Below are 13540 nucleotides of genomic sequence, written 5' to 3'. Positions count from 1 at the left end.
TTACTGACATTTATCATCGACACGCTTACTGACATTTATCACCGACACACTTACTGACATTTATCACCGACACACTTACTGACATTTATCACCGACACACTTACTGACATTTATCCCAGTTAACTGCAACAGAATTTTCTCATTACAACTGTGGAAGTCGTAGCCAAGAAAACAGCAGATAGCACAGACAGTTGGACACAAGTCATGGGTATGTAAGTACTCTGAATTGGATTCAACTGAAAAATAAGCTGTAATCAAATGATTGATGATCACTTGTGTGTGATGATATTTTTTCTATTATTATCTGTATAATTGTCTGAAGTACCTTATTTTGTTGTGGACGTCCCAATGTAGATACTAAATTTGCACTTTTCAGAGAGCTCAATAAAATATTCCAATTATATTTTGGTTGCATTTGAGGACAAAATGTTTTTAATTGTGTAAAATAGCCACATAATATCGATCACAGGGTGAATGTAATCAAATCAAAACCGTATCATGGCAGATTTTGAATTATGGGCAAATATCGGACCGCAGGACAAGAGAATCGATATAAGACCGTATCATCATGAAGCATCTGATTTACACCCCTATCTGCACACTGGTGGTGCTTGAGCAGTTTCCCCCTACACAATGTAGGGCACTTGAATGATTTATGAACTATTAATGAATTATTACGACAAACATTAAAAATAGGATCAAATATATTTCCTTTATACTTTGTCTCAAAGAACTTGCAAGAAATTGGTTCATCATTTATATTCATTTAAATATGTACATGTTAAAATTTTCAGTATTTTGTTTTTGGTGGATGGAGTTATACTTTTATCAAAGATTTACACCTGTAGAAATATGTCTATGTTTACATGCCATAAAATCGGTGGACATGCTGTCATTAAAGACTAAATCTTCTGGTGTATTCCAGTGGACTTTTTTTAATAATAGGATCAAATTGGCCAATTCAATTCATATCGAGCTTTATTGGAAAGAGAAACTGAAGTGTACATTTACATTTAGTTAATTAGTAGATGCTTTTATCCAAAGCAAAATGCAAATGAGGAACATGGAAAGCAATATGTCATACAAAGTCCAACAACTTCATCAGTGTTGTATTGCCAAGCTCTCAAGGTGGCTGGAGTAAAGGTGCTAGCGCAGAAGAGACAGAGGAGGATTTCTTTTGTTCAGTAAGTGCAAGTTAAGTTCAATAGTAAGTACAGTTAGTGTGGATTGGTTAAGTGCTCGTGGAACAGACGTGGTTTCAGCTGGTTCTGGAAGGTTGAGATGGTATCAGCAGATTGTGTGGAGGTTGGGAGCTCATTCCACCAAAGAGGAACAGAGAAAGTCAATAATCGTGAAATCGTGGGACCACCAGGCGTCACTCATTCATGGACTGCAGAGAGCGAGTTGGAGCTTAGACCCTTAGAAGTGAATTGAATGAAGAGGGTGCGGTTCCATTGGCTGTCCTGAAGGCCAGAGTCAAAGCCTTGAATTAGATGCGGGCAGCTACAGGTAGACTGTGGAGTGAAATCAAGAGTGGGGTGACATGAGCCTTTTTTGGCTGATTGAAGACCAGATCCACTGCTGCAATCTGGACCATCTTCGGTGGTTTGTGTTCGCTGGGAGACCGGCCAACAGAGCATTACATTAGTCCAGTCTTGAAATGACCAGAGCTTGGACCAGGAGCTGTGTAGCAGATTCAAACAGGAAAGGTCTGATTTTGCTGATGCTGTAATGCGCGGTTGATGAGATGTGTGCAGTGACATTGAGGTCAACATCGCCAATGCATTATAAGACTATATATACAGATATAAAACATTGAATGCTGAAGTTTAAAATCTCGAACTTTTAATTTCTCTCTCATGCGGTTGCTCTTTTCATATGCAAGTGAGTGAGCATTCTTGGGGTGATGTGAAGAGTTAAAGTAGCTTGCCCGAATCTCTCCCACATCTGGTTCATCGCTTGCGTGTGACGTTTCCATTCTCAGTGCAGTAAATCCGCTCCAGGTTTATTATACGTGGGACATATAAGTGTGCACTGCTCACTTTCTAGTTGAATTGCTTTCAACTAGAAATTCTCACTATAATTCAAAAGGGTCGAATCGGTTGTGTGGTCTGCGCTGCGATATCGGGGGAACCCCAGATGACACAGAGCAGATCATCTGCTGAGCATAGGCACAAATGCTCCGTGATGGCTCGTGTCATATTCACGCAGAAACCAGGCTTCAATCTCACCGCTAAAATGTTGCGTTGCAGACGAGAAGCATATTTGACACGTATAAAGCACAGAACACGATATCACAATTCAATTAGTCTCTGCAGCCCAGAATTCTGCATGGGAATCCGAACACACCAGTGACCCACATTTGGGGCGTGACCCAAGAGTTAAGAAACACTGTTGTACATCATATGAGCGCCAGACGTGGGTCATTTAACCAACACTTACTCCAAAGCAATTTTCAGTGCAATAACAACAGGAACAGATCGCTTGAAGAAAGATTGTGTTCCAGTGTCACGGACAGTTTGCGTCGTATCTGAACTCATGACCTTTGGACTTCCATCTCAGATGCTCATCTGTTGATTTATCTGCAGATAATATGAACCTTGTGTTTCCAGCGCAGCATTCACTGTAATGGCAGTGAAATGAAGATAGGAATTACATCCATCCAGCTCACATGTGACATACATCCTGCTTAAACTAGTACAGATTTCTTTCCTTTCAGTTGCCATGACTATGACCGTGAACAAATCATGTGATGTTCTTTGTATCATGTGCTTCACAACTAACTGCGAATGTGTTGTCACCAGAATTGAATCGCCGTCTGCACTTTCACGAACGGATGCATTATGAAATGGGTTACTGAACGCTAGTGAATCCATCAATGATAAAGTTTGATTTCTCACCTTGTTGATGTGCATCTGTTGGAACTGTTGTTTGTGTTTCTCCAGGAACTGTTGATGCTGCTGTTGGACCACCAGCTGTTGAAGAGCCTGTGTGCTCTGAGGAAGAGGAGCCGACTGCGTGCGGCCCAGCGGCCGGTGATGCCGCAGCTTCTGTAGCGGGACGCCCCCCATACCTGCAGGAGAAGACACGCTTCATGAACGCAATACGGAGACCAGAGGTCATGATAAAACAGGGACAGTCTCTATTTGAGATTAGGGGCTACTCCTGCAAAACTATACTTTTAAAAACATGGCAAGACGAAATCTTAAACTGACTTCAAATCAGAAGATCTTTTGCTTTGTGATGGATTTTATCATCAAAATAATCAAAAAAAGGTTTAACTTGTGCCGCGTCTAGGCCTGTTGTGATTATTAAATTAATTTGAGATTATTGGGCATTCAAATTCAATCCCATTTTAATGCACTAGCCTAGCGTGTCTCAAGAGCAGATGTATCCAAACCGTTTTTAATAAACAATGTTTCTTTAATTTCCTTTCTATGTTGAATTAACACTTAAATCATATCAGGATTGTTAATATCCTTGTACAATAAGAAACTCATTACAGCTAAAAGTTCCCATAAGCGTCAGTAAAACATCGGTTCAAATGAGCGCATTCATTGCCAGTTCTCCAGACGTCACGACTGCCCACGCATGGCTGCACTGGCAGCTGAAACTTTGGGACGCTCTCGGTCCCTGAACCCGTCTGAGTGCCTTCATTGTTTCATTTACGTGTTCCATTATGGGAATTACGGCTCTATTGTTCAGCTCCTCAGCCCCCCCCCCGCTCGCCCGTCACTCGGCACAGCACACCATGTTCTGTCGCTCGGGCCTCCTGCTGGGAGTGGATCGGAACACTGATTTAATTAACCGAAGGGACCCCTGACTCTGCTGCACTCTTAGTCCTGATAGAACAATACGATGTAGACTGGGTCGTTCACACATTTCAATGTTTATGTAATGCTGTGACAGTGGCTTGGGAAACGTTCAGGCCGTAACCGAGGCGATGAGACTCAAGAAACACTTCTGGGTTCATGTACCAGCACACGCTAAATAATATTATATAACACGTATTTATTGTATACAATATAACAATAATATTACACAAGTCAGGTGTTTTGATGAATCAAGCTGGACTCACCAGCTACTAAAGGACTGGGTGAAGCCGATTGCTCGAGAAGGACCATGTGCTGCAGCAGTGTATTGTGGGAGTTTGTGGTGTCAGGATTGCCAAGATATGATGGAATGGAGCTGGACAGGAATGGAGTGGTAATGGGTAAACTGGTCATAGACAAACGCTCACTGTCCTGCTGTGTACACATCACCTTGAACACAGGAAACACAAGTTGTCATCTGAATACACAGGGTCCAAACCAGTCCAGAATCACAACTCAAGTTGCTCACACACATAGATAAGCATCGGACTAAATAACAGAATAATATTTCTTCATGAGCTCTTATTGGTGGAGGTTTTATGTTAATCTGTCTAGAGCATCGTGTAATTGTGGATGAGTGATATAATGTGGTTGGACACTCACATTGTTGGCACCAGAAGCGGGCAGACCCAGTGTGATGTTGGGTAGTGAAGGAGACGTATACAGAGATCGTTGACCCACTGAACCATCATGACCAGCTAACCGCTGAGCTAGTGACGACTAGAGAACGCACACAAACAATCATCAGGAGATTAAAGAACGACTTGCATTACTCTTTACGACTCGCTCCAAACATACACAAATGTTACCTCGTTCGATGATGTGGAGATGGTCACACTGACTCCGTTCTCGCTCAGGTTGCCGTGTGAACTGTTGTTAGGGGAACTGGGCCCTGAACCAGGTGCGCTGCTGCACGCCGAATCTACTGACAGCCAGAATAAGAGGAAGAGTGAGTAAACTACACGAACACATCAGGTGTCCACGAGTGATGCGTGTTGCTAACAGCACCTGCCATGTCCAGCGAGCGCTTCTTCATCATGTTGATGGGGCTGTCTTTCCGCCACAGTAATGGGCTGCTCCGCCGCTCCGTCACTTTCTGCTTCAGGCGAGAACGCAGCTTAAGATTCGGCTCCGATGCTGTAAGAACGACAGCACATGTGCCATTTATAAAGTGCTTTCACATAGAAATCATTAACAGACACAGTTGGTCAAGCACTGCGGTAACGCTCCGAGACATCTACAGACGCCGGCACATCTGATGATGCTAGTAATACTAGAGGTCTCGACAGATGATGAACAATAGGAACATGAGGAACAATTAAAAGTATAACCCTGAAGAGCAGCTTTACAATAGAGTGAATAAAGAGAGATTTGAATGAAATGATTAAATGTCAATATTTCAGACACTCCACAAAGTTTAGCACATACTCTTATGATTCTCATATGATATAATTGAAGTGTTAGTTTGTTGTCACACTTGAGTCCTCTTTAAAAGAACCAAATTCAGACCCTTAGTCTGAAGCCTCCACACGCGCTACGTCTCCACGGTAACACACTCAACGAGTCACGTGATAAGATGCGTGGATTGACGGTCTCAGACATGCAGGCAACTGAGATTCGTCCTCCGTCACCCGGATTGATTCACTGAGTCACTACGCCACCACGAGGATTCAGAGCACATTGGGAATTGGGCGTTCCAGATTGGGCAAAAAAATAAAACACTGATGTCATCTTACACATCATATGTGCATATACAGTTGTTGTAAAGTGTTTAACGTTAATATGTTTAATCCGAATAATGCAAGCTATTTTGTAATGCTTATATTAAATGATCATCAGTCTGCATTAAATGCATGTAGCAGACATCGCCGTGAACACGCTCTGCTGTAGATTTTACTCTGTGTGTGATTTTCAATCTACATGAAGAAAAGCAGCGCTGTTGATTCATTTGGCTGTTACTGGAAGCAACGCTGGTACAGGCACACAGGCTGTGCAATAAAAGAGGCTCCTAACTAACAGATCGCCATTAACATAAACAAATTCCACAAACTCGTCACTAATGTGGAAAAAAGTTTTGAGAATGAATCGTGTTATTGAGGAGAGACACCAACCGTCAGTTCCATCTTATTTATGAGCGACAACCGACACGCATCTGCCTGCAACACACACACATGCACATGCACTCTCACACACACACACACACACACACACACAAACACACAAACACACACACACACTTAAATGTATGCATTTGGCAGACGCTTTTATCCAAAGCGACTTACAGAGCACTTATTACAGGGACAATCCCCCCGGAGCACCCTGAAGTTAAGTGTCTTACTCAAGGACACAATGGTGATGACTGTGGGGATCAAACCAGCAACCTTCTGAGTACCAATGTATTATACAGTGCACTTATTACAGGGACAATCCCCCCGGAGCAACCTGGAGTTAAGTGCCTTACTCAAGGACACAATGGTGGTGACTGTGGGGATCAAACCAGCAACCTTCTGAGTACCAATGTATTATACAGAGCACTTATTACAGGGACAATCCCCCCGGAGCAACCTGGAGTTAAGTGTCTTACTCAAGGACACAATGGTGGTGACTCTGGGGATCAAACCAGCAACCTTCTGATTACCAATGTATTATACAGAGCACTTATTACAGGGACAATCCCCCCGGAGCAACCTGGAGTTAAGTGTCTTACTCAAGGACACAATGGTGGTGGCTGTGGGGATCAAACCAGCAACCTTCTGATTACCAGTTATGTGCTTTAGACCGCTACACCACCACCACTCCATCGCACACACGCGCACACATACACGCGCGCGCACACACACACACACACATACACACACACATACACATGTGCACACACACATACGCACGCACACACACACACACACACGCGCACACACACGCACACACACACGCACACACACATACACACGCACATACACATGTGAACACACACACATACACACACACGCACACACACACGCACACACACATTCACACGCACACACACACATATACGCACACACACACACACACGCGCACACACACGCACGCGCACACAAACGCACGCGCACACACATGCACGCGCACACACACATATACGCACACACACGCACACACACATGCACACACGCACGCACACACACACACGCACGCACACACACACACACATACGCACACACACACACACACACACACGCACGCACACACACACGCACACACACATATACACACACACGCACGCACATACACATGTGAACACACACACATACGCACACGCACACACACACACACACACACACACACACACACACACATGCACACACACATGCACACACACACATGCACGCACACACACACATATACGCACACACACACACATATACGCACACACACACGCACGCACGCACACACGCACGCACGCACACACGCACGCATGCACAGGAATGCAGTGATGGTAGCCAGAGTAAACGGTGGCATATCTCCAGCGCTCGAGTCAACAGCATCTCAGCCGCTTCACCACTAAGTGAATAATTAGATTGTATGAGCGGCGCTGAGCTGTGCAGCTGTCGGGTAAACCCTTAAACAACCTTGTGAAGGGTTAGTTAAGCGTTAGTTCTGAACGGCCAGCTATGGCCAAAACTCAAATACATGAACAGGTTATTTCATGAAACTTTCATGCTGGTTTATGTTGGTTTGGTGATAGTCTAGCTCAACCAGCAGCACACCAACATCCCAAACATGACATGTGCTGGTGAGCTGCAGTGCTTGTGATTTCAGCTAAATATATTTATGAGGATCATTTTCTGTTGCAATCATTGTAAGGAGCATCACAGGTTTCTCTTCGCTGTATCCTGTTCAAATATATTGAAGAATACGAGTGTTTGAATGCGGGCAGTACCTGTTTTGCGAAGAGGAAAGTCATCTTTAGACTCGTAGACGCCCATGGCAATCTGACTGTATGTACTGACGGCTGTCTGACGAGGATCTAAAGAACTGTGCTGAGTTTTCCTGAACAGAGGACAATGAACCCACGATGAAACACTTGCACAGACACTCAATGAATCAGTAAATATTCATAATAAAAACACATTTCACTGGAGTTTTGTATGCCAACTGTTGACCTGTCAGCTAGAAGTAATCCAACACTGTGACAGGATCTGCCCTGACCAATGACGTGTGACCTCAAACTAACAGACTAATTTAATCTAGTTAACTGTTTGATATTCTGATATGATTGTGGATAAATCTGCAGTCAGTGCAATATTCATAATGGAAATGTTGGTCTTAATCGAACTGCTGCTTAATTATGCTGAATAACATTGTGTTCATCAGAATGAGATGATCAGACACACTTTGAGCTTTCAGGAGGAACATGAGCATATAAACTACAAGTAATGTAATATTCCCATCAACACAATCTCTGAAGACACAAAGAGGTATTGGATGATCTGATTAACTACAGATACAGGAAGAGAAACAGAAGCGGAGGATCACGTGATGTCGTACCAGTAGCGCGGGTCGCTGGTGATGCAGTGATTGAGACTGCGCTGAACGAGCGCTTTCTTTTTATTCAGAACAAACTCCTGCAGTCGCATCTTCACTTCTGTACTGGCCACCGCACCTGTTCACAACACACACACAAGATTCCTTATGAAATATTCAACTGCACAAAGAAATAACATTCTTCAGATTCAGTTATCAGAATGAGAACGATGAAAATTCAGTTTTTGTGTTGTTGTGTGCCATTAAACAGGCATTTGACGTTAGATTGTGATCAAATCAGAACGGCATCATACGTTAGTACCAAACACTGCCTGAAATGTGATTGAATTCAAGAGATTAACACACATTTGTGTTTTTGGGTTTCACAGCTCAGTCTTCTTCAGTACCCATCCTAAAGTTCAGAATGACACTTTCACACATTCACTTGGAAAAGCTGCTCGCTGTGAAACCAGTGAAGTCTCTCTCCATCAGTGAGGGGTCGAGAGAGACGCTGCCACCCTCAATTTACAGCAGAACCACTGAATATACCGTGTTTACCTCTATAAACACCCGCCCAACTGTACACAGCCCATTTACAGCCCCAATCTTAAGTGAGTGTGAGATACAGTAATGACCCGTGACTAAACTACAGCTGACACAAAACACTGTTGGAAATGGTTTGTACACCGCCACATTAAAGTGTTTATATTCTGTTATTACTGGCATCAAATGATTCAGTTGGGCCTGATATTAACATTTATTTAAAGCAGATGTTATCATGACATCCAGATTCTATATGAATTCAATGATATTCTGTGATGAACACACACTCACTCTCCTGACCGCGCTCTTTGTTCTTGAGCAGCTGAAGCTTCTGTTCTCGCTGGTGTTTCTCCATGTCCTGCTCCAGATGCTGCTGCTCCGTCTTCCTCTGATGCTCCAGAAGCTCCTGCTGATGTTTGAGGGCCAGAAGATCCTGCTGATGCTGAACATACAAACATTCACACACATGAACAGCTGCCGAACACACTGGAGGTTAAAAGACAACGTGTTTAATCAGTCAGATGAGTTTGCGTTGTGCTTTTTGACCTTCATGTGTTCCTGTAGCTGCGCCTCGTGTTGTCGTGACAACTGCTCTTGTTGTCTCTGAAACTCTGCGATAAGGATCCGCCGCTGCACCTGCTGCTTGTGTTTGAGCGTCATCAGTTCCTGCTGCTCACGACGAGTCGAGTCCAACGCCGGTGACGTGTCCACACGCAGGTCCATCGGGATCGCCGCAGGAGGAACTCGCACAGGCAGTGCTGAACTCAACTCAACTACACATACAAGTTTCACAGGTCAGAGGAGATCGACAAATACAACAACACACATGTACACACATGTTAATGTTGCTAACAGACATTGTTTTTACTTGGACTGTCGATTTAATTCAGTGCAATTAATTATATAAAGAATAATGCGTTGCAATTAATCCTGTCCCCGGACCACAATAAGGAAGATTCCTGAGCAACTCAAGCTTGTAGTACCACGTGTTTCCTCCAGGGGGCAGTAAGTGAAACTCCAGCCGTACAGACAACATGCAGTTTATACAGAGAACAAAACAACCCTTCAGCAGACCACAAGAGAACACGATCTAACGTTCAAACTCAGATTGATGGAGCACAAATCTCCATTTACGGATCTCAAGATGTGTTTTTCTAAGTATTAAAGTACGTTTAACATGACACAGCGACCTAAAAACAGTATGTTTATGAGACGCTCCAAAAGTGTCTGTCTGACGCAGGTGTACATCCTTAAACAAGCCCTTATAATAAATCTCACACTGATTGATGATTATCAACCATTAATGAACATGCACCCGTGGAACAGTCGTTACGACACTAACACTTTACAGACGGCAAGGAAGGTCACCGTTATAAAAACTATAGAGTTACTAAAGAGACCTTTCCACTGACTCTGAAAAACACCAGAAGAAAGATGCCCAGGGTCCTGCTCATCATGAACGTGTCTTGGGCATGCTGCATGGTGGCATGAGGACTGCAGATGTGGCCAGGGCAATAAATCACAATGTCCGTACTGTGAGACGCCTGAGACAGCGTTACAGGAAGTACAGCTGATCATCCTCACAGTGGCAGAACACGTGTAACAACACCTGCACAGGATCATCCGAATATCACACCTGCGGGACAGGTACAGGATGGCATCAACAACTGCCCGAGTTACACGAGGAACACACAATCCCTCCATCAGTGCGCAGACTGTCCGCAGTAGTCTGAGAGAGGCTGGACTGACAAATCCACAAATCCGGCAATAAAGATGATTCTCGTTCATTGTGCACAGACTCATTTTAACATTTACATCTTCCGATTTAAAAAATGTATAATGTATATGGTGAAATTAACATAAACAATACTTTTACATCATTTATTAATTTTAGTTAATTGATTATAATGCATTTTAATTATCTGAATTATAATTTTGTATTATTTATAATTATTTAAACATAACTCATATTACTAATATTAATTATTTAATCATTATATATTTAATTACTGCTATTTGAGGGGTTTCTCAGCTAATATTTATATATGCTATTAATTTGATTGATTCATTGGCATACCATGTAATTCATTTAAAAACATTTATCCATTGACAGCCCTAGTTTTTCCCAATAAGTTAATAATGGCAGCCAACTAACCCAATGACTAAAATAAAACTTTTCAAACATTAAGAATAAAAACAACAATTACTTTATGAATTGTTTGAATTGAGGACAAATGGAGGTTGTCAGATGATGTAGCACACTTCTGATCATTTGTCCTCAAATTATATCCAAATAAACACCACAAACACAACAAACACCACATAACAACAAGAGCTGGGATACTTTTTCCGATCCTTTAATCAATTCTTAAAATCCAAAGATTGATCTTTTATTCTGCTTATTTTCAGTGACTGTGTAAAAATATATTTGTGAAGCGTTCATCTGAACTAACTCACACAACTTACCAAACATCTGACCGTAACACCAAAAACACATGCCACTGTTGTTTGTTTGGAAAATTCACATTTGAATCAAGTTAGAAGATTCCTCCCTGTATAATGAACAGCATTAGTAGAATTAAACTGAAATCTAATCAAGAGCTTTTGAATCAGAATTATATCAAATCCAATTGAAATCAGTATCAATACCAGCACAAACAACATCCCATAATAACACAACAACATCACAGCAACAGCTGTTACAGCACGAGACACTGCTGATACTTAATAACACACAGAACTTCACAGAATCAAGTTAAATCTGACAAACACAGAATAAAGTTGAGCTCACCATGAACACTGACGCTTCAGATGAGTGTGTGTGTGTTCTGCTGTCACCGCGGTCTGTCTGTAACTAACAGTCTGACTCGACCTCTCTCTCTCTCTTTCTCTGTCTGATGACATGACGGCGTTCCAGAACAAATGTTTACACACACACACCCTCAGTTATCTAAATGAGGACATGTCATAGACTTCTATTGTTATTACTTATATTATATAAAGCCAATTATAATTGTCTAAAAGTTAACTTTTATTTTTTAATTTATCAATAAAAGATTTTTTCCAATTGAGGACATTCCTAAATATTTCCCAGAAGATGTCAAGTCAGGTTTAGCTCACTTCTGAAGACAAATGCTGTATTTTGTCACCCATTAGTAAATCGATCATCTGAAGGGTTAGTGTCACGTGATTCACTTTTTAATGCATGAACATGTCCAGAAAAGCTTGTTTATGTTATTTATCAAATAGTTCATTATTAGTTTATCCACAATCCAAAAAGCTGATTTGCAGATTTGCCTCGTACAACATTAGGGAGATGTTTCCTCTCGAAGCGTGCTACACAACTCCTCATCAAGGCTCTTGTTATATGAAGACTGGACTACTGCAATGACTTCCTGCATGAACAATCAAACCTCAAACTGGGGCTCTGGGTATCTCAGCGAGTATCAAGCATCAAGCCACGTGATAAAAATGATGATTTCAGACACGGAGGCAGCTGAGATTCGTCCTCTGCCACCCGGATTGAGGCGAGTAACCGCGCCACCATGAGGACTTGGAGCGCATTCATTGGAAATTCCAAATTTGGGAGTAAACGGGAGAAAGAAGGAAAAAAAAATTATAAAAATGATTTCAAATGCAGTGGTGAGTTTGGTATTTACGAGCCCAAGAGAGCGCAGACATGTTCATGCATGAAACCAGCAGCCATGCGGTCTAAAGTTTAATCATTTAATTATAGGCCTGATCCTAAAATAAACATCAGCCAACTGCTGTAAACTAATCAATCAATAACCAGAGAGCACAGACTCTCATTGACTGAAACTATATCTGGACATATTCTAGAGCACTGCACATACTGAGAGCACGCATGTAACCATGACAACCTCCGTTCAACATACAACTGTCAAGTGTGTGGAGTTCATTGTCACTCTGCTTTAAATGCTTTGTGCGAAACATCACAATCCTGTCATAACATCAGCATAATTTCTTTATATTGTTTTTTAAAAAAAATTCTGCGCAGTGATTGGCTCAAATGAACTATTACTCGTGACCTGCAGAAAAAACAGCATGGTGTCTAACGGTCGCAGCGCACGTGCAGCACCTAAACATCTGTGCGACTCTATGTGAGGTAAATGACTTCACCTGCATTTGCTGAAGAAAGAGATTATTGCAATAAAGATCGAGTGTTAGACTTCAAGAACAGCTGATAACAGAAACTCGCCGGCTCCTTCTGCAGCAGGTTAAAGTGTGTATAAGCAGCGTGTTGATAAGTTCAAGTAGTGTAACTCTGTCCAGCATTCAGACTCGTCCGTGGCACTCAATAATGGTTTGGAGCAGACAACATGTTGCCAAGAGCATCCAGACGGTTTAGAGAGAGAAGCTTTGAGAAACTCTGAACACTCTGTAAGGAAGAGTTTGTGTTGCTGATCAGATTATATCAGTTTACACTGCTCTAGATTACAGCTAAGATCATTTGAATAATGAATAATTCATGTTATTATAGTCCATCTGTTTTATCAATCACTGCAGTTATTTATGGGATGGTTGTTTAAGGGTTATTTTAACAACATCGAGTGCTTTTGCAGGTATAAATGATGCTTCAGTGCAGTCAGTGAGGACAGCAT

The 13540-nt window shown here is 42.1% G+C and overlaps 1 protein-coding gene across 3 annotated transcripts in view; it reads right to left on the bottom strand.

Annotated features, from left to right (window-relative positions):
- LOC127646636 (histone deacetylase 4-like) overlaps positions 1-13540 on the bottom strand; it is a 65179-nt gene that overhangs the window by 21108 nt on the left and 30531 nt on the right. For 2 of the 3 annotated variants that reach the window (XM_052130400.1, XM_052130398.1), the window contains exons 4-12: positions 9465-9691; positions 9210-9360; positions 8400-8514; positions 7792-7901; positions 4881-5009; positions 4682-4797; positions 4476-4592; positions 4079-4262; positions 2901-3073 (exon numbers count right to left, since the gene is read on the bottom strand). In XM_052130400.1, coding sequence (XP_051986360.1) covers positions 2901-3073; positions 4079-4262; positions 4476-4592; positions 4682-4797; positions 4881-5009; positions 7792-7901; positions 8400-8514; positions 9210-9360; positions 9465-9691 — 1322 coding nt within the window. The remainder of the gene's footprint in view (positions 1-2900; positions 3074-4078; positions 4263-4475; positions 4593-4681; positions 4798-4880; positions 5010-7791; positions 7902-8399; positions 8515-9209; positions 9361-9464; positions 9692-13540) is intronic. The other variant, XM_052130399.1, reaches the window with a different exon arrangement.

Source organism: Xyrauchen texanus, chromosome 7 (genome assembly GCF_025860055.1).
Source record: "Xyrauchen texanus isolate HMW12.3.18 chromosome 7, RBS_HiC_50CHRs, whole genome shotgun sequence".
Taxonomy (NCBI): domain Eukaryota; kingdom Metazoa; phylum Chordata; class Actinopteri; order Cypriniformes; family Catostomidae; genus Xyrauchen; species Xyrauchen texanus.
The sequence above is the reverse complement of the archived record's forward strand: the minus strand, read 5'-3'. Positions and strand labels throughout refer to the sequence as shown.